This window comes from Corvus moneduloides, chromosome Z, assembly GCF_009650955.1.
Source record: "Corvus moneduloides isolate bCorMon1 chromosome Z, bCorMon1.pri, whole genome shotgun sequence".
Lineage (NCBI taxonomy): Eukaryota > Metazoa > Chordata > Aves > Passeriformes > Corvidae > Corvus > Corvus moneduloides.
In genome coordinates this window covers 38,134,020-38,156,275 of record NC_045511.1, presented here as the reverse complement: position 1 = coordinate 38,156,275, position 22,256 = coordinate 38,134,020, and the positions used below count along the sequence as shown (strand labels likewise).

Below are 22,256 nucleotides of genomic sequence, written 5' to 3'. Positions count from 1 at the left end.
GCTCTCAGGATGTTCACACAGGATCCTGACTCTGTAAGACAAAGGGCTAATGTGTATGCCTCAAACAGCAATAACCAGATAGTTGTGGAGCAAACCAAGGATTGTTGATAATAACAGCCAATGATTGTTGGTAACACACGCTGTGAGAAAGAATAAGGTGTGGCTCGTGAAGGTGGCCATACAGATGTAGGGCAGCACTTTTCCAGGACAAACATCCTTGTTGTACCTTGTGGAGATAAGGACAACACAGCGTAAACACAGGAATGAGACTGAGAAGGGGGTGTGGATTGTAGGGAGGTATGAAAACCACCCAAGATTCCTGAAGCCCTCTGACCCATTTCCAGAAAGGCCTGAAAGAACAGACTTTGTATAATTTGTATAGAAAATGAAAAAGTTATCTCCATGGCAGGGAAAAAAGTATCCTCACAAACCCCAGGCACATGTGCACCCCCAGGTCCCTGGACTCCCCATCAGCTAGATCCATGCTGGAGCCAGAACTCTCTTTCTCTGTGCCTCTGTTGCCTTCCCCCTCCTCTTTAATTCACCTCTCTCTCTCTTTTTCTCTCTCTTTCTCCCCCTCCCCCTCTCTCCCCTTTTACCCTACCCCTTTATCCAAACCCCACTGCCTTGTGCTTATTCTAGGAGATCAGGAGCTATTTTGTACCAATTCTCATGCCAAGTGTGGAATTTACTAATGAAACTTTGTAAGCTTCTGCTGACTGTCTAACTTTAGTTGCTCCCTTTGATGACAAGCCTCTAAAACTTGAGTGTTCCCTTCCACTTGAGGACAGGACACCACAGTGACTAGGAATGGCAATATAACGTGTGTAGAAGAGCAAGCATCAATCTGAAATAAGAACCTTTCAAAGTAAGAGAAAATGGAGGTATAATAATGCCTTTGTACCCTCTTCTGTTGCAGAGGACAATGGATCAGCAGAACAGGCACGATTTGGTGTCACATCCATAGCAATGGTTTATTGTAAGTTGTGGTGTTGAAAGTTGTGTGTAAATAATACACGATAATTCCTGTTCTTATGAGAAATTAAATACCGTGGCAACGCTGCAGCCTTTTCATCTCTATTAATTACCCAAAACATATATAATTCACAGTTTAAAAATACTGTTTCAGACAGCATGAGACTTCTGCTCTTCTTAGGGCTGTCAAGATAAAAAGCATCTGCAAGAAAGCCTCTGACGGAAAATCCAGATAATGGCATTGCAAATACTGATGTGGAAATCCTGTCGCAAACAATGCCATCCATGTGATGTCAGATATAAAGCTTCAGATCAAATGGGGATACTGACACAATTTACTTTCTTTTGTTAGTATTATATAAAGTAAGTAGTTTCTGTTTGGAAATCATGGCTCTGTCTCTGCACTTGCCCTGCATAAATCACAACTGAAGGGTTTTTACACTTGCCTGCAAGGAGAAATGAAATCTCATTATTTTTCTTGTTTTTGTAAAGTGGGACTTTCACTGAGAAATTGGTGGTAATTGCTAGAATCCACCATTTTGAAAGGTAAAGCTTTTCCTGGAGACTGAAAATGGACAAGCAAGGTCTGATGTGGAAAGCCTTTAGCTGCTCTTCTGGTGCTTCTGTACACACGCAAGGTATTCTTGCACATCGTCTGGAGAGCCAAGTATAAGAGGAACTCTCTGGTGAATATTCTCAGGTTTCACATCCAACACTGCTTCAGTCCCTGTAGTTGCCATCCCACCTGCCTGCTCGATGATGAAAGCCATAGGGTTGCATTCATAGAGAAGTCGGAGCTAGAAAGAACAAGGAAACACATGATTGCCTTTGGGGGAAATTATATCAAAGGACTTGCCAAAAGCTAGCTTTCCTTTTGTGATTTTGGAAAATTTTGTCCCAAACTTCAATTGACCCAAGAAGCAATGTCTCTCCGTGAGCCCCTCCTTCCCTCTCTTCTTCTCACCTTCCCTAAAGCCTTCTGTTCAGAGGAGCAGTGCACTGACCATACATCCAGACATCACCACTATTATTTCCAAGCTGATATGCAGTACCAGTGAAGCTGTATTTTGTCAAAAATGTCAAAGTGGGTGTCCCACAGACATCAGCAAAACAGTTAAGCCAGCTAAGCTAACAGTACTGGTAAAGAAAAGCCAAAATATCTTCTCATACGGAGCTTTTATGTATTAACTCAGAGCTTGGCATAATCATGTTAAGTTTAGTCAGGATATTTTGGAGTTTGAAACTTGATGCTCCCAGTTTCAAATTTCAGGATTTTATTGCTTCTCTTCAGAAATGTAGATAGATACTAGTGGCCTGAACTTATACAGACAGTTGCTTCAGAAGGAGCTGCAGTTATCTATTAAAAGCAAATTTTCCCTTTTGGTTTGGACCCTGATACCTGTTTACATTTTTTTAAAATGTTACCTCTTGGTGTGAGTGTGTTCTGGTGGAATGCAAACTTATTTAGGACATATACCAAAAGTTTCTGTGTTTAAATGAACACCAATGATAGCTGGTCAGTTCTGAGCAGACATTATTTCTGTGGGTTTATCTCTGAAGTGCTCACATACAACAATATTAGCACATATTTTGTTTAACGGACTCTTTACATGTGCAAAAGAGGGAATGCTTTCTGGGGAGAAGGAAGTGTAACAGAATGCTACTGTATATAGAGACAGAGAAACGGATTGAACACAGTACTTCACTACCCATCGTGCCTTTAGCACACTGTAATAAAACCATGATATACCACAAACTTAAATAGCACCATATTACCTTCTTCCTTATCTTTAAAGCCCACTGAAGTGCTACTTCTGGTACAAGGACTCCATCTCACAGGCAACATAGGACCAATACCTTTCACTCTTCTTCCTGTTGGTTGGCCCAAATCTGGAAGATCATGAGCCAGCAAACAGCAGTGGTATCACCACGGAACCACCTTTCAAGTTTCTTGTTGCTAAGCTGTGACTATGCAACTTGAGGAATGCAGTTTTTCTTAAGGTAGCAGTGCAATTGCACTCAGGGATCTTCAGATGGGCTCTGTCTTCAGATAGGTTTAACGTTTTTCACCTAATAGAGAACTATAAGTCTTAAGTTTATAAAAAATGTTATTCAAAATATATAATTTGAAAAGAGGATTTGTTTGTTGTAGTGTTTACTGAGCATTTAGTTTTACTTCTTAAAGAAGGAGCTGCGTATGTTAGGGCCTACATGCATGTCATTTGCATTTGCTCCAAAGACTTTTGATAATTCCAGTGGCATTTGATTCCTTTCAGCTCTCTAACCAAGTGCGTAGACTGTCTTTCAGGGGACATGCCACAAGGGACACTTGCCACAAGAGCATTATTTCTCCAACAAGAAAAGATATATGTGAAAACAACTATATACACCTGCACTCTGAGAAGGAAAGAAAACTTTTATTTGTAATGATAGCATGTTTTGCTTCTTCCATTACTCTCTTTACTATGGCTGTGCAAGCCAGAGCAATGCAATAATAAATGTGGGCCACCTCCTGTGGAAACCTTTATTTCTATGAAGTTATGTACTTCGTTCCTTTGTTCTTTTGTCCTGTTTCTCATTCTCTCTTTTCAACAATGGTTTAATACAGATTTCAAAGCAAAAAGTTTAATTCGAAGAGGCCAGTCAGCACACCCACTTCTTTCACACACAGCAAATTCCTTTTTGGTCTCTTTCTCTCATGTACAAACAGATCCACATCATTTAGCGAGGGGTTTTTGGGTTTTTTTCCCTGGGATGCTGATTCAAGAATTTAAGTAACTTTTGCTTGGACAAACATGCAGATATTTTTTGTTGTGTATCTTGAAGGGAATTCTTTTCCTGTTTTTGCTTTGAGGACCATTTGGATCTGCTGGTATTTTGGTAAATACAAGCTCACCATGATGGAACCAGTAGTCCTCTTTCCCTAGAGACTGTAGACATCAGGATATTCTGACACCAGTGTGGGAGATGGGGCAGATTCCTCCACATACCAGGCATGGATGCAAAAGCATTTAAGTAGAAGGTTTTAAGTACGGTGTAGATCAGGAAAGGATGTGGTGTTGCAGTCAGAACACCATGTCCAATCTATTATGTACTGAGCCAATAATTATATACTTGAGCCAATAATTTCCTAAGGATGACCTGTAGTTTACTGTTGGTCCACAGATAAGCTGTGTGACTAGGTCTCTTAAAAGATATTTGTTTAGAAAGCTGATGATAAGGATATCTGATGCTACAGGAGAGAAGTTGAGGTTGACAATGGTCAAAGACTGACTGCATTGCACTGCACTGCACTGCACTGCACTGCACTGCATTGTCATGGTGCATTTTGTACAGATGTCCAAATGGGAATTCATATTTTCCCAAAATACTGATCTCAGCATGCATGAAGCCCACCTTCCACTGTAATCACCTTTTCTGACCAGGTGGCAGAAGCCCGAGTTTGCAGAGCTGGTCATATAAGCTCATTGCCCTTTGGAAACATAACGTAGGAAAACTTGTTTTTCTAGCATTGGACAAAACCCTTTCTGGGGCTCAGCGTATCCCATCGGCTGGTGGGATAACTCTAGTTGTCAGTTTAAAGAGCAGAGGTCCTCCCTGGGTCCGTGTTGTATCCACCAGCTATGCACAGGTGTCTCAATGGGATTCTATGGTACTGAAATATTATCTTTAGAAAATTAATTAAGTCCTTCGTTGTGGTGAAAACCGTTTGAGTAGTTCATAATATAAAAGCACACAGGAAGATTTCTGGCCTAAATTAGCAACTGCCCAAATTTCTTTCCTAAATTCGATTGCACTATCATTTTCATTAATAATTTTTTCCACAGTAGAAACTTATTATTTCTTTATTTAGCTGAACTACTGCTCTGGTAATACTAGAGGTGTTAGGTTGGCTAAGTTCACCAGAAAGGAATTCAATTATATACCTTTCCTTTAGGACTCTTCTGATTAGCAGGATACATGAAAATCCCACCGTACATCAATGTACGATGAACATCAGCTACCATGGACCCCACATACCTGGCACCATATGGGGAACTGCCATCCTGAAAAACATAGAGTAAAGCATTATATTTACCAGGCTAGACAGATAGTAGCATGGAAAAATGTAATTTTGGTATGAAACAGGAATCAATGGCTGCTTATGGATACTGCAAATACCGAAATCAGTCCTAAGCTTAGTCTTTTTTAAGATGTGATCGTCTACAGGCTTCAAAAATAAGTGTTTTAAAGAGCTTCATTCACAGTATGCAAACCAGAGTGCCTGTCATTTGAGTGAACAATTTGGAATCAAACCCCAGCCTGTGAAAAACCAAGGAACTGAAAACTTCTTCACCTTATCAGAACGAGGAAGTAATTTGATTTTTGATCTTTCACTGGTTCCTAAGCCTGAGCATGAGGAGGGATGTCACCCCACTACATGTCCAGATGGTTCCAAGAGGACTCCAACTTTTACCTCTTAGCTTATTTGTCAAGTGGTGAAATTGGTCATAGCATTCATTCTGCCCCTTAATTTGGGAGATAGTGATTTATTCATGAATGTAATTCTCCTTGCTCTCAGCTTAGAAATCGATGTAGTTGAAGGAGAGGTCATTTTAGCAAGAGCAATCAAGGAAGTATTCATGTCAGTCTCAGGTCTGCTGGCCATAAAAATGGTTAGGTAGAAAATATAGAACACAAGCAAGGTGTCTTGAACAAACAGAAGTAGATACAGTAGACAAAATAAGCTCCGCTCAAGAAATGGAATGACATGTCCCCATACTTTTATGAAGGGGAGATACAAAATACAGATGTAAACTGAAGGAAAGCTTTTTAAGAGAAGAATTCTGCTGGTCTTTTCATATCTCTCATTCTGCCTTCAATAAAGCTGGGGAGGAATTTTCATCTTCCCAGAACACTACTAGAGACTGAACTTTGTGCACATTTAATACACATATATGTTTTTGTATTACAGTGATAAAAGTCTGAAAAGATCTCGGCATGCTTTTTTCCATGTGGATCAGTTTTCTAATGAAAGATCTTAGCACTTTCTGCAAAGCTCATTCTGTACTGATACTACATCCAGAAAAATACATAGAGAACTTGTTCAGCAATGCCGGCTCCAGGACCTTCAGATACCACAAGTTAGTCACCTTTCCCAGTAAAATCATAAGGATGGCTGGGGGAAAAATTGGAAAGAAAATAAAGAAAAACATAATTCTATTTTGAGATCACTTTTTCAAATTGTTCAATGCAAGTGTGAAGTTTTGATAAGTACTCTCTTTTAAAATGGGAAAAGATTCTCATGAAATTACATATTATAAAGGAACAGAACATTAGGAAGTTAATTCCTATGCTGCTAAAGATAAGACTTGGATATTTGATATAGCTGATAATAAAATTGAAAAGAGCCCAATTCCAGGCTATGTAATAACCCTTGTTCATGATTCTCGTTGTACCCGTTAGGAGAACTATCAAAAATTCAGAAGAAAACAATGCAAACTGTGAAAGACATGATGGATAAGACACAGACTAGAGCGTTTACATTTAGTTTTGTTTAAATCTGGTCCTACTGATTGTAAGCACAAGTGAACAAAGCTTTTAAGTATTTGCTCCCTCTTTTTTTGTGGCTTATGCTCAAATAATTGCATGTTTAGGCTTCAAATGATAGCTCCTCCATCTCACAGTTGTTTGTACTTGTGACTTTGCAAAGTGAAAATCTGACATCAGAAAAAACCAAACACCTTAAGAGGTATTAAAGAGAAACAAAGGTAAGTTTTCAGTTAACCTCTGGGAAAGATGTAATTATAGTCTCAAATTACCTTTAAAAATACAAGCAAAGGAAGAACTTTCTTTTGTGTTTTCAAAAGGTGATGAACTGAGTCTTAAGAAAAGTTTGTTGAACACTAAGAAAAGCCGTAACATATCAACAAGCAGCCCCTGAACCAGACTGCTAAGGATTGCTTCAATGACATTATCAAATAAGACATCTGCAAACCACAGGTATAAAATATACTGACCACAAGCTGCACAGCTGAGCCACCTGTGTGCACATCATCTGACAGGTTTGGAATGTGCTAGGTTTCCTATTCACATGCAGATTATTTACATAATTTGTGTGTACATGGACAGTGTTATGTGAAGAATGCTTTGTGGATTCCCTTCCAACTCAGGATATTCCAAGCTGATGAGATGCCACTGACAATTTTAGTTGCTTCTTACCCAGATAGATATCCACCTGCTATGGACACAGTGCTGGGAATCTGCTGAGAAAAATACAGAAGATAAATTCCTCCATTTTGATAAGGTTGTCACTTGAACCACATACTGAAATAAAATTTTTACTTCCTTTAGCGTACAGCTGTCTGCATGGGAAGAATAAATACTCCTTAGTTAGTGAAATGTTATTTCTTGTTTCTCCAGTTTTGTTGCTCATGCATTTTTTTTACAGATGAGGAAGTTAATAGGTATTGTATGCATGTTGGCGTATTGCCCAGGCTTTCTTCTCAAACAGCATGACAGAGCATGAATGCTAGACAGGTACATCCCAAGTTCTCAGTAATGCCGCGCTCTTTGTTTGCTCAATAAGTCCTTCTGATTGTTCAGTCAATGCCAAAGAAAGAGTTGGGGAACCTTCATGTTCCCTTGGTCAGCGTCCATGGTGTTTGAGTAGACAGGTGGCTACTCTTCATTTTACCCCTTCTGCTGCTATTTTTTTGCTTGATGCAAATGATCAAAAATTATTCATAACAGATAAGTCCTGTAATTTTTTTTCTTCACATTCTGATAGAAGTCAATTTTTAATTTCTTTATTCTACTGATTTCTGGCAGCCCTGTTCTTCCACAGCAGAACAAGACCAGGTTTTTCTTACATAAATATGATGACTAGGAGAGGCGGGGGGCAAGAAATCTTTTCTGAAGACCACAACAGCAACACCTTGCATCCCTTACTCCACATAGAGATGCGGTGACAAAAGTGTAGTGGTTTTACTAGCTTTTTTGTGTCACTCAGACACAGCTTGGCTAGTTGACAGAAGAATGCTTCCTAGTGAAATGTGCTGTTGATGGCAAGTTTTTAATGATACTGCTGAGACAAATCCTTAGCCAGGGAGTCTCAAGTGCATAGGTCCCATCATCAGCAAACTGTGATGGGACTCAGCTTCTCTTGTGCCTGACTGTAGGAAGCAAAGATAAAAATAGGTGTCATAGCAAAGTGTGATAATGTCCAAAGGGTGTTTCCAAATTCTTCCATGGGTGAACCAGTGCCAGAGAGAAGCTAGGGCCTTGCAGCCATTATGGGAGGAAGAACCCCTTTTGGGGAGGAGTTATAGTAAAATCTGTGCAGAGACAGTTTCTGGCCCAGCAGTGCCCATTAAGCATTGCAGACTGGAGTAAACACATTGCATTACAGGCAAATTTGCAAACAGAAATTTGGTCTTCAAACTGGTCAAGCAGCAGCATGATTTTGTCATGCTTAATAAAAAGTTAGCTTTACTCTCATACCAGAAGAGATGTGGTTAGACATACATTACTCACTTCATGATAATACTAGGAGGCTTAGGTCTGACCTGCACGACACCAGCATTTCTCTAGTGCTTTTTATTCAGAATTGATGCCGTAGGTAAATGGTGATCCACAAGAAACTTTGAGGGTCAATGCAGCTTTGTAGTCCAAACTGTCTGATCTGAGACACTGATGTTAGACAGTAAAGGGAAATCTCTCTTTTACTCATGAATAGTTGATTTTTAGTGTTTCGTTGCCGATGACAATGATACAGAACATAGGATGTGTTGTGGACAATATTCTACTTTTGTTTGCCTGTTTTATTTTTAACTGTTCAGTTTTTTGTGGCAATGTCAGAGAGACATCTGAACAGCATGTTGACCAAGAATCACAGAAATGAGTTAATACAGATAAGATCAAAGGAAGAAAAATGCAAGAAAGTGACAAATAGCTAAAATTGATGCCTAGTCTCTTGGCTTCTAGTGGCCAGAAGAATATAGGGTGGATGATCTGCCTGAATAAGAAGGTGTTCCCTGATGCCCACATGTCAGTTCCTCCTCAAGTCACAGGCAGAGGATATCCAGCAGACATCCTCACTATCCTTCTGCACGCTGGAGAGAAGGGGACAGAGACCAAAGCTGTGAAAACTCCACCTGGCTCCGGTAGGGAAAGTAGGAACATCACCCATGTGGCTGTAGCTGGTTAGGTTTGCAGATGAGGCCAGAAAGCATGTTTCATGCTACATAGGAATGGTAGCACCTTTTCTGTCTAGTCCTCCCCACAGTGCAAATAAAATGTCCTTTCCAAATCAAGGAACTGAGTTATGCTGTTTCCGAAACTCAGATTCATAACAAGCTTCAGATGGGCAGGGCACTGCCTTGTGCTTCGTGGCCATAACATTTATGCCTCAGCCCCTCTCATGCAGACAATTGTACATCTCAGAGCAGCAAAAAATGTGCTTGTTCAGTACAACTAAGGAGATTTCCCCTGCCCCAAATAACCCATGTACTTCTGTGCTGCAACAAAAACATCTGCCAACTTCTGTTGCATTAGACCAACAATTTCAATAGGTTTTCATCAAATGCACAGATTGGAGATAAAATACTGTTTGCAAACGAGTTTTTTCTGGTATGTCCTAAATTAAAGATTTAGTAAGTCACATGATACAGCTGTCCTCACTGATCCTGTGGTGAAATACTTCTGCCTGGTCTTTCCATTGAGTTTGAAATCTCCTCAGTCTTTTCCTTGTTGCATGGGGCTGATGCATTTAAGAGTTTTACTTTAAGTAACACTGGTGCTTTGCAAAACCACAAATTAATAAGTCCAGTCTTAGTGCATTATACTGAATACATAGCCTATTATAATATGAGCAGAATGAGAAGCACAGATGTCCTTCCCTTGGACTAGGCTTCAGGAAGTATGAAAGTTGTGTCCTGGGCTTCTGCTTCTCTCACAGCTGAAATGAATGCAGACTTTGAAGTCTCAAAATAACCTCAAATATTCAAAGTTAATATATTAAGAATGCTGTGATGTGACACTCTTTGTAGTTACAATCTGGGTAACATGAAAAAGGGCATTTGATATTCAGTCAGTAGTCTTGCAGCTATAGCCGATGGAGTAAATCCAGGTTGTTTAGCTCAGAAGGAGGAGCTTATCATGGGACTATAGTTTAAATGATTACTCATTATATTTCCCTTGTACAGCACCCTGAGGTTTTAACACAAACCATATTACAAATATATGACAACATATGACAACTAATAACTTAAAAATAATATGATTTTTTTTAATAGGAAGAGTTTATAAACCAGTTTCCTGACCAAATTAAGTCCTGGGTTGATCCACATCACAATATTTCATTATGAATTACTCTTCATATAGCTTCCAGCTTTCCACATTGAGAGCTTGTGTTCTGTCCTCCTAGCATTGATAAGAGGCCATACAAAATTGTATTTCTCCAAGGAAGTTCATCAGACATGGGATGTCCCTCTTTTAACAACCAAATATAGTGAAATTGTGCCTCACATCATGTGTTTGGGTTTTCTCCCCAGCCTATAGGTTGGTTCATGCTCCATATGATGCAAGTAGACCATGTAAGAATGATACTACATTTTCAGATGCAAGCAGATACAGGAAGGTGAAGGTGATGCTACCCAGATTCCAGCAAGCACCTTCTGAGCAGCACATGGAATCTAGCTCTAAATGCCCAGCTGCACGTATGACTGAACTGCATATTCAGATAAAGCTAAAAAATGAGGGTATCCCCAAATTTGGTGTGCACAGTTCCAGATCTTTGTTGAAAGATCTGGCTCTTCAGCACATTTCCCTTCACACAAACAAGATATGATTTTATTTACCGAAGTCTAAGTTATAAAAGATGTCAGGATGCCAAATAAAAAGCTCCATTAGATGCATATCTAAAATGGACCTGATGGTATAAAAGGGTTACATGGGTCTGAACTCAGAAAGACCTTCAAATCCTTTTCCATCAGCCAGGACTGCATGGAATGCAGTGCTAGCCAGTGCATGGTACATTGGGTACAGTGCTAATATTTTCTTACCTCAGGGAATTTCTTCTTTTGCAAATATTCTGTCATTGCAGGATCAAAATACTTTGCATAACCTTCATTGAGACTGTATACTTTCCCCTTCTTCTTGATTTTAACATCTCTGTCCACCAAAATAAATTCACCAAGACCCTGCAGGACAGGATAAATGAGATATTAGCATGCAGCAGAAAATTTTGTTGACTTTCCGTAACAGTTGTCACACTAGAGATGGCAGAAATGCTAGCACAGCTTGATCCTTTCAGCACCAGTCTGGTGTATAACCTCACAGTATTTCAAAAGAGACAAAAGCAGAGAATTTGCATTAAATTAATGAAAACTTGTCACATTGGTACTATAAACAAAATTGAATTGGTATAGAGTATCAAAAGAACATGAATCAGCCCTGATAGCAGATGGATAATGAATCTCTGTCCACAAATCATAAGATTTCAATTAAGAAATGACGCTGTCTTCTAATTTTTGAACCCTTCTTGCCTGGCTTGTCTAAATATCTTAAAGTGAATGTGGTCAGCTACCCTCATGTGTTGCTGTCTGCAGTTTGATTTAAATTTCTACCTTCTCTGTCTCAACCAAAGCAGTTCATCCCCCAGTTCTTCCCACTAGGAATGAGACTATTTACAAAGGTTACAAGAAGTTTTGGTAATAATTCACCCTTTTATTAAAAAAAAACCAAAACAAAACAACATAAGAAACAAAACTCCTATGTAATTGCCCACATCTAATTCTGGTTTTACAAATGAATGATCTTCCTACATTCCCACAGTAACACTCATTGTGTTCCTGGGCACTGAAGAGTGGCACATGTTCAGTTGTACAGGCATTATCGTGCTTTTGCAAATTTTTGGGTATGCACATTAGGTGACAGCCATACAACTGTACTGCACTCAGGAAATGAAACATCACTGGGCATGAGCTATCAAAAAAATGGTCCTTGCCTCAGGCTAAACAGTGAACATGCTGATGTTCTTCTTCAGACAGAAAAATCAAGAATAAAATAAACACAGGTTCCTTTAAGTGAAGACAAAGACGCTGTACAGATTAAATTTTCTGAAGTGTTGGTTTGAAGGAAGAGGGTTTCAAACCCAAAGAATTTAACTTAATTTCTCTTCTATTGAGTAGAAGAAAACCAAGAAGGTATTGCAATCAACATGCTCATGTATTATTAAATACTTGTAAAGAGAAGTTGGGCTGCTCCAGGACATGGAAAAAAGAAGTGCGTAAAGTGAACAGATTATAGAGACAAGGATTAACAAAAACAAGTAAAACCAAGCACAGGAAGCTCTAAAAGATAGTGCCTATGTGATCAACACCACTACTGTACCGGATCAAGCATGAAGCAGTCCACTCCTTGGCCTGTGGAGAGGGCAACCAGCGTAGCACTACCATACAGGGCATAGCCTGCAGCAACAATATTGCGTCCGGGCTGTAAAGCATCTTTTTCAGAGGGCTCATTGTCTGTTTCCTGTGAGGAAATATTACCATTGGACCAAAGGTTAAATTCTGATAATGAACAATAAAAATAACATTTCAATAACAATGTGTGACAGATTCCCTTTTTCTGTCTGTACAGGCCTTTGCAACAACCAAAACAGAGATTGTTCCCACTCATTAAGGGCAAGTTTGGTACTGGTACATGTACATGCTGGGACAGGACGCTGAGAGTTTGTTATTTTATACAAGTCACGCAATCAATATGATACCTGACACAAAGCTGATCCCTTAGCATTACAGCCCAGACTATTAATTAAGAATCATCAGAAATCTGAGACAGAGCAGAGGTACTAATTTTCTGTAAAGGTAACATAACCTATCACACTGACACCCCTCAGAGGGAATAACTGAGAGATAAATGCTGTAACTGACATTACAGACAAAATGCTTCCATAGTACAGAATAAAAGGGTATAAGGCACATCATGATGGAACTGAGTTTGTGCCTTGGTCTCTGCTGAGTGAAGAGACGCATAACTGAAGGGATATAAATGTTCATGTATTATATACACGTGTTCATCATATTATATACAAAATAACATGCATTTGATGATGTAAAGTGTGCACGTGTGCAGGTATGCATATATAACTCTACACAGAACATTCAGGGGCATTTTACTTCATGCTTTAAATCAATTGCTGACATTCATATTTTGATTTGGCACTTTGGTTATCATGGAACAACAGTAGCCCGAGCAGCCATGGTGCAAATATTTCCAGCCAGCCCAAGGGGTGTGCCTCAGCCACGGCTTACAAGAGTTTGTCTGGTGGGCTAAAGAAGGACGACAGCCAACCATACTTGGAAAGACTGGTTCCAGCCTTCACCTCCTGCAACTACAAAATGGGGAGGGTTTTTTTGATATCAATGTTTATTTAAAAGTTCACCAGTTGTGGTGGGTCTTGTGTGGATGTTTTGATGGTAGCCCATGAGAAATTGAAATGAGAAACCCCCTCTTTCTTCAGTCTATGGCTTAGTATTTTATTGTTCCAAACTCAGACAGTTTCTCAGTGACTGCAAGGGCTTATTTAGATTGAGTAGCAGCTAAATAGAAAGAGCAGGTCTAGCCCTGAACATTTGGTTAAAAAAATGCAAAGATGCATGAAGACTCTCTTGTGTAGAAAATAAAATATTTGCCCATGAGGGTCCTAGCAAGGTGATCCCATTCATCGTTGTATGCCAACACCCTGAGGAAAACTGAGATGTGGGACACCAAAATGACACCTTTCTTGGTACATGAAGACAGTAATTTCACATCAAAATGTTTTTATTTTCAGCTGAAAGACTTTGTTACTTTTGTTTCTTCACTTACAGTTTTAAAGTGTATTTTGCTCAAAATATTATTATTATTATTATTTTGCCAAGTTCTCCTGTGGAAATAAAAAATCCAGTTGACAGCCAGCTCTTTATGGAAGCTGAAATATAGCATGTACAAATATATGTGGTAGTCAGTCCCTTGAAATTATATCAAGCTGCTTATTCTGAGAGGTTATAATGCAGATAATGAAGGAAGAGTAGTTTAAGCTTTTGTTTGCATATTTCAGAGCTTTGAATATTGACTAATAGTAGCCAATACTTGGCGAAACAATCCTTACAATACCAACTATTATGGCCTACATAGCATCATCTCTTTCAAAATTACATCCCTATGGCACATGCATCTCACCACCAAAAGCAATGGTTGTCTATAGCAGACTAATTATTTGCAACATCAAATGCAGAATTAAACATGTATTTACACAGTTTCAAACATATTATAGTTGTCATAGCTTTTTGTATGCTCTTCTCATCAAAGAAAACAGTTTTGTATAAATAGAGCAAAGTGGTTTGTTTTCTAGTATACAGTGTGTACACAATATATGTAACTTCTGGTTATAAATATACCGGTTTTAAATATATTTTTTTCTGAGATGAGCTTTTCAGTCCTATTAAATGCACTTTCTATGTTAATATGGCTGAGAAACTATATATATGTTGACTATTCTGAAAAAAAAAAGAGGACCTCCTCCCTCAAGGTATAGGCAGTTGGGCCTAATTCACTTGTTTTTTCATCCTTGTTCACAACTGTGTTTCCAAGAGCTAGCTTCCAAAAAGAAGGAGAAAAGCTCAGTTTGAAACAAACATTTTGCAGACCTAGTTAGAATGTGAAAAAGCTACATATCAGCTGATACTTCAATGTTAGTACTGCAAGAGTTTTGTCCTGCCAAGTACCATGTACTATTAAACAAACCAGGGAATTAAGCTGGCCAGTACACTCTGACAATTGCTATTTTCTCTTCTTTCTGGTGCACAGATGGATCTCCTGTCCATTATATTTTGAATATGATGGTGGTAGTGAAATACCTTCATGCAATGCAATAAAATACGCAGATGGACTGCAAATAATGAGTTGTAGTGACTCTGCCACTGTAATCCATTATTGGTGTGAAGCAGATGAAACAAGAGTTGCAGAGTTTGGCTACAGGGGTACCCTCAGGTGATATCTGAGTTTGAAATTTTTTGTGTGTGTGATTTTCCTGCCATTGATCATGAGGGAATTCTCATTACCACTGCGAGCAGCACTAAAATGACTTGATTTCCAGGTCTCCATTTGTATTACGTGTTTCGTGAGTATCCTTTGTGTTTATACTGAATTCTTACACCTTCTCTGTGAAGGACCATGTACAGGGGAGGCCATTGTCTTCCTGACAATGAAGGGTAGCAAATAAAACACATCAGAGGCATTGGGCAAAGTTACAAACTAAAACCAGAGTGAAACAAAGCAAGATAGTTTCATAGCATATTTGTGCAATACGAATTAAGAGATGTAGGTTCAGCTGAGTGGAATGAAAACCCAGGAAGAACCCAAGCAAAAAATATTTATTGTCACCACATCCTGATGCTTTGGCAACTGACAGCCCCTCAGCGGCAGCAGCTGTCGAGGCCCGATCCTCTGCTGATTCTGCCAGGCTCCTCCCTCAGCCCCACTTTTCTGGTGTTTCTGATTTTCAACAGCACCACCCTTGTTTCAGAAATCAGAGGCCAGGTGGAAAATGAAATAAACCTGAGATAGTATTCATTTCCTCATGGCTTTCACTAAGGAACTGATACAGTGCTTTTCCCACATGAGGAAATGGTCCTTCCCACCATGGTGGAGGCTTTGGATTGGGAGCCATCAGACAACTGTTTTCAGGACTGAAATATAATGTCCAAGTCTGGCCTTTCTATAAGGGTGCTTATTATCTGTTACTTTTTTTTTCTAAAATAAGCCAAATGTTTCTGCTCTGAAGAGTGTACCTTTGGAAATGAACCTAAGGTGAGACATAGTGAGAAAATTAGTCATGCGCTCATCTCAGAATTGGTCGGTGCTACGGTTCATCATTTGGAGTCACAATTGGTCTACCTTTTCAAAAGTGTTGTTAATGAACTTTAAATTGATGAAATTATGTTTTCTTTCTTAATTGATACTTATCCACTGGAATAAATATCTCACTTTCATTCTTTCACACTGCCCTTTAGTAACAGTCAATAAAGCACTTATTCAATAATTTCAAAGGATTTGAAATTAGTAGTGTTTAAATGTAATAGTGTTGCTATGATACTGTGCTGAGAGGAAGGTACATTAATTAACTTGTACTTTGTAATTAGCATTTTAATGGAAAGTGCTATTTAAGTGAAAGCCTGTAAATTCAACATTGTTTCTAACTTTCCAGAGAAAAATGAAAATTTTCTTGTAAAGTTGATCTTTTAATTGACAAATGCTGCTTCATTCCATTCTAACAGCAGCATTTTCATTTGGATCTGAACTATTTGTACAAAGCAATGTAATTTTATTTCTATGAAGCTCTGAAAGGCGTCTACCCACATGGAAACTGGTAAATTAGAAACTGTTTATAACAAATATGTTAATATACAATACAACAACTGTGAAAGGATCAGAAAATTATTTGAAATCTTGAGCATTTGGAAATCTGGAAAATGTTCTTATTCTGAAGCAGAATCCTGGGCAGTCCGTAGTCTTCATACATATTATAGGTAAGTAAAAGATGGCAGAGAAATCTAATTGGTATTTCAATCTTCTAAGCTATATTAATCACGCTGAGCACTTGCCTTTATAGTTACACAGTTAACTGTAAGTTAACACAGACTAAGTTAACACAGCATTTCTAAAGAGAAAGATGATGTTTAGTATTTGTAAGATGGTTCTTACTACTTTTAAGAATGTTGGACAATGCAGCTATTGCCTACTGCAAATACTGGGAGCTGATGTTGTCATTTAGGGTATCTTTGGAGAGATAGATGAAAAGGGTGGCAGTCCCTTTGCTTAACATAAGAACACATTTCCTGGATTTCATGAACACAAATAAACTCTTTTCCCTGCAAAAAGCAAGATACTCCATGGTACTGGAGGTAGCCCCAGGGATGCTTTTTCCAAAATCATACCCAGGCACCATCTCAGTGTTGTCTGGCCTGTACTGCATCTATGGTGTGGTTTTGCACTAACCATTAACTGTGGACAGCCAAATTCCAGGACTTGGCTTGTGCCACGACCCTCTTGAGATTGTGCCATAACTATTTGATTCACTAGTAGATGCATATTCTCAACAGTGATGACTATTGTATTACCTACAAGATGTAAAAACCAAGGACTAGCCAGCTGAAAATTATGAGCAAAGAGGTGAGAGAGACTTTAAAAACATGTCTTCATTTGTTTGAAGTGTAACATCTGAATTTGCAAAGACTTTTTTGAAGTCACAAGTAGTGTAAACAGTTATTTCACAATAGCAATGGCTGAGGGTCTCCCACAGTCATATGACCGCGAGCTCAGGCTTCGGAAAAAACACGAACTGCTGGGAGATTAGCAAACAAATCACAAGACTTGGCATGCCTGTAACTACTAGCATTTGTAATTGACTGCGTAGCTGCTGTTCTGTGCAGCCCCATGGGAGCAGACATGCTACGGATGAATGAAGGTGATTGCTTCCTTCAGCCTCCATCGTCACCATGCTTGTGAACCCCCATCCAGGACAGGCACAGCAGCTGGCGCTGCGAGGCCACCGCGCTGCTGACCACGGCACGGTCCAGGGCCGCCAGCCCCTCGCAGTGCGTGTCCAAGAGGCACCGTAACACTGAGCCAAGCATCACTGAAGGAGCTAACCAGCTGCCCTGCGGGTGAGATGGTTGTAGTTAAGGGCCTTTGTGTGCGGAGGAGGGAAGTGCTGCCACCTAACAATTCCATGGGGCTGGCTGTCCCCTTCCTGTGAATTCAGACAGCGTTTTAGCACACGTGAATAACAAGTGTTCGTCTACTCTTTCTGAGGCTACGTTTTTCCCAGAGACACCTAAGGGACCTAGGAAAGAAACTAGGCAGGATATTTTTCTTTCACCAGGTGAATCGTGCCATGTGTGACTTGCCCATCCTCTTACCTTTTTGTAGATAGCAAATATTGTTCCTATTGGTGCCAAGCAGTCTATATTGGACGAACCATCAAGGGGGTCAAAGCACACCACATATTTACCCTAAAAGAGAAGTGGCAAGGGAAGCATTACATAATGTGTTGTTTTGCATTATTATTTCCTTTTACTTGAAAACATGTTTTTGTGTCTGCATTTAGCCCTCCAAACATGCCTGCTATGTCTCGTCAGAGGAGGCTGCACTGGTGACCCAGCTGGCCCTGCAGCACAGCACCGACCCCCAAGGGCCTGCCAGAGAAATTGGAGAGGACATGTTTCTGCTTAGACAGTACAAATAGATGACAGAGGAGCAGTCCTCTGCTGCCAAGCAGTGCAAGAAAAGCAGCGCAGTTTAAAAGCAAAAGGAGTGACTCATTCTGGAAGCAAGTATCTTTCTTCCCCGAATAGATTTGTTTAGTTTTGCTACTTTTTGCTGCGAATGAAAGGATTTCGCTGTGTTGTGAGGTTTGAGAGTAAGAAGGCAGAAAGAAAAAATCTTCAGGAAAGGGCAGGGTTACATCAGCGTGAACAGCAACTCGCTGTAATAGGATCCCCTCCTGGGGGAAGCCTGATGAAGCAGTCAGGTGTTTCCTTTGGACATGTAACATAAAACTCAGTTCTGCCAGCCTCTCATCTCATTTTATCTTGCTAAATACTAATGTAATCCAAAACCATTGCACCGGTGGTCAGGGAATGTAATAGTACACTTACACCTGGGATTTGGGATGTGTTAACAAGCTTAAAAATAATTAGTCTCCTCCCTTCACAAAACTTTAATAATAATTTTACTCTCCACGTCTCTTTTAGCTGTTGAAATCGTGCCATGCACTACAGTTATTAATGAAAACAGCGCAGAAATGGTGCAAATTTTCTGAATTCCCTTGGGAAGGGTTGGGTTTGGGGGCCAGGGCCAGGTTTCATACTTGAAGCAAGAGTGCCACCTGCTGCTGCCTGAGCCGACAACCCCCACCCCTCCCACCCCCCGCCCTAAGGCACAGACCCTCTTGTCTTTCGGGATGATGATGGCCTCCTTGTTCTCCTCTGTGACCAGGACGCAGGTGCTGTAGGAGGACTGGAGCATATTAATCACCAGGGAGTTGGATAATACATCCAGCTTCTTCACCTCATCACCCGTCACATTCACAGTGCCAGCTATACCAAACCTATGGAACAGTAAAATCGTCAAGCAACCTGAAGGAGGCCAACATTACAGGCTTTTAGGAAAAAAACCCCAACAAGTCAAGGTGGTTCCTTCCTCTTATCTTCCTACACCTTTATATAATCTTTGGATTAAACAGCTAAGGTGCATTATAAGACTCTAAAAGCATGCATGAGAAAGAGAAAGGACAATGGTATAATTTTGGGGCTTTACCTGTGTCCTCTTGGTCCTGTGTGGATGTTCTCCAGGCCAGAAGCAGAGCCTACAGCCCAGGTGCTAAGTGCCAGGCTTCCCTAGCAGTTCCATGAAGCAGCTGGCTGCAGTTTCAAGGAAGCAGAAAATGCAGTGAGCATCTGCATTATTTTCTGCCACCAGCTGCTGAGAGCTCTGTGATGGTCCTTTAACCCACATTCACTCAGTCCCCAGCCAACCCCAAATTAGGACTTCAAAGACATCCCCAGGGAATTTGCCATATGGAACTGTATCTCAGGATCAAGGTCTGTTTTGTTCCATGATCCTCAGCCGAATTAGGATGATGCTTCCTTTCCCTATCCTGGTTTTAGAGGTATGCTAATGACATTGACATAGTATAGTAGTAGGGGGGGGTGGAGAAAGGAGGAGAAAGAGGCAAGTAATTAGTCCCTAGGATGATGTTGGTCTGTTGCAGGCCTTAGCTGGGAGTGGAGTAGGTCTTTTGTTTTACTCAAAGCCCAAAGCTGCCTGTGGTTTCAGAACTATTTTGTGTTTGGGACATTCTATTTTTGAGTGCCAAGTTTAAGATTTAAAAGGACCATGATTTTCAGGGAGTGGTAAGTACCCCTTCTCCAGTTAGTTTGTTGTCAGGCACAATCCCAGGTCAGGTCTATGACTTGGAAGAAGTTCTCCTCCACTTTTGAATTGAAAATTCGTTAAAAATTCATGCTTACTGCTTTAACATTAAAGAAGATACTTCACAGCCTCCTATTTGGAGGGGGTAGAAAAATAAGAGCTCTTTCACTGCACAAATGCAGATGGATGCAAGCCACTTTCACAGTGGTTGAAAGTTTGCCATGGGAATTCCTGAAATTTCATGGTTAGTTGCAGTGATTTGATCGGTGCAAGTTACTCATTTGTGTGTTCGGATACTTCAGCTATTTCTTAGTCAACATCTGAAGCTTTTTGTTTTTGGAATGAAACACTTGCTCCTTAATGTAATCAATGGTTTTGGTTTTTTCTGAAGGGGAGGAAGGATATAAGGTTATTCCTCCTCTATTGGAGGAAACAAATTGTTTCTCTGCTGTTACTAACTGTTTCAGAGATTGCCTATTAAAAGATAAAAATTATGTAAGAAAAACTCTTCCTATAAGTCACGGAGGCAAAATAGCTCAGTTTCACGTCGTAAGCACAGAGACAAAGCATAGTTTGACAGTAAGGGCATAGGAGCCTGCTACTGTGGTTAACTTTGAGTATGTCTCATGTCCTCTCTACACACTATGGTCTGTGCCTGTAAAGTGAGGGCAATAGTTCTGAGACACTGAATTCATGATTTGCAAAGATGATTGAGGACTTGGGTCAAATAATCAACAGAAGCACAAAAATTCCCCCAACCCTAGTGTCACACATTTTGGTGTTTCTGTGTGAGGAAAAAAAGCCCCAAACCTCAGAACAAATAATAAATGTTGACTTTTTTTCACAGAGGTATTCCTGGTCTCTTTCATGCATGCAGGTATAAGTACATACTCAGGCATGTTCAGAAACATATCTTTCAATACATATCAAGAACTTTCTATTTTAAATGCACAATTTTATTAGGGCATTCCATATCTCTGAACTCATTCAGATAGATCACCTAGTCTGAAAGACTTAGACTGGTGCCTATTGCACTTCTCTGTGTGGAACAGCTCAGTACATTCCAGGCTTTGCTAAGGCCATATTTTACTCAATCTGCAAAAGCACTAGATGCCAAATTGTTATGTTTGTTTTTCATACAGGGGGCCTTTTGAGACCCCCTGCCTGTAACCCTGATTGAGGGATACTGCTTGAGGAAAGAAAGAGAAATTGACCCAGGTACAGCAGTGTATGGAGCTTCTCACAGGGCTGCTGCTTTAGAGCATTGCTTATACAGAAGACAGGCAGAAAATCAGCTTCCCAAGATAAGCCAAGCCCTGATTTGCACAGTTCAGCAGAGGGCTTGGATGCTAGCAGAAAATATCACAGTGAGATATTCTGCATCAAAAATATCATGGTGTGATTTTCAGCAAATTCACAGTAGATTTAAAAATAGATCAGTATCAACAAGTACAAGAGCTAACAACGTGAGCAGTGCATTGAAGTTCTGTTCTGACTCATATTTTTAGAGTAAAATACTACAGAAGAGCAGTTAGTTTAAATGTCTATCTTGTGCCCAGTATTAAAATGCTCCAGAAAGAGAGCTCTCCTGCTTCCCACTCTTGATAATCCAGGCTCTGACCTCACTCAGCTTAAAAAAGGCACTTCCAAGTTATTTATGAACTCCTGCCCACTCCCCAGCCTTGCTATGCAAGTAGCTGTCTCTCTACCTCCTCTTCCTCCCTGTAGCACAAGGTAGGACTCACATGTGGGCAAGGCCTGCCTTTCTGACTGCAGCAGAAATGGCCTTTATGGCAGTCAGCATGGAGTTGAGCAGCTGTGTCAGCTCCCCTGTCGCTCCTTTCACGCGGCGTCCCTTCTCCATAACAAATCGCGTGAGTGTCAGCATATCTGTTTCGAATGGGCTTTTGTCGGTCATTTTTGCTGGGTACCAGAGCTCCTATCTTCTTGGCTGGACAAGCTGCTTTCTTGCTGTGTTGAGATCCTGAGTAGCTGTTTTATTTTGAGGTGAAGCTGTTGGCTGTGTTGCTGGTCAGAATTTATTAAGATGTTTCTGAGACCACGTGATTGGGTGCTCAGAATAACTACACCAGGCTGGCTCCATGGGTCCAGTGGGATGCAGGAAAGGAGCCTGAGACAGGACTACAGCTGAGCAACTACCGCTCATCTAGTAATTAGCACTGAAATTAGCTCTGTGCAGATCTAGTTACATATCCTCACTGTACATCAGACGGATTATAATGCAAAACTCTTGCTGGCTGCATACTTGGAAATGGCTTTCCTGTAGATCCTGCTCAGCAATGGGCTCAGCACAGCCAAGG

General features: G+C 40.2%; 1 protein-coding gene across 1 annotated transcript; it reads right to left on the bottom strand.

The window, feature by feature from the left end:
• Positions 1-948: 948 nt before the first annotated feature.
• Positions 949-22,029, bottom strand: LOC116438460 (fructose-1,6-bisphosphatase isozyme 2). Its single transcript, XM_032097404.1, has 7 exons — positions 21,681-22,029; positions 18,949-19,111; positions 17,922-18,014; positions 12,349-12,489; positions 11,019-11,156; positions 4,902-5,021; positions 949-1,772 (listed from the first exon to the last, which is right to left on the bottom strand). Exons 1-7 carry the CDS (start codon positions 21,851-21,853, stop codon positions 1,578-1,580), a joined length of 1,023 nt encoding a protein of 340 aa, XP_031953295.1. The 5' UTR covers positions 21,854-22,029; the 3' UTR covers positions 949-1,577.
• Positions 22,030-22,256: the final 227 nt, after the last annotated feature.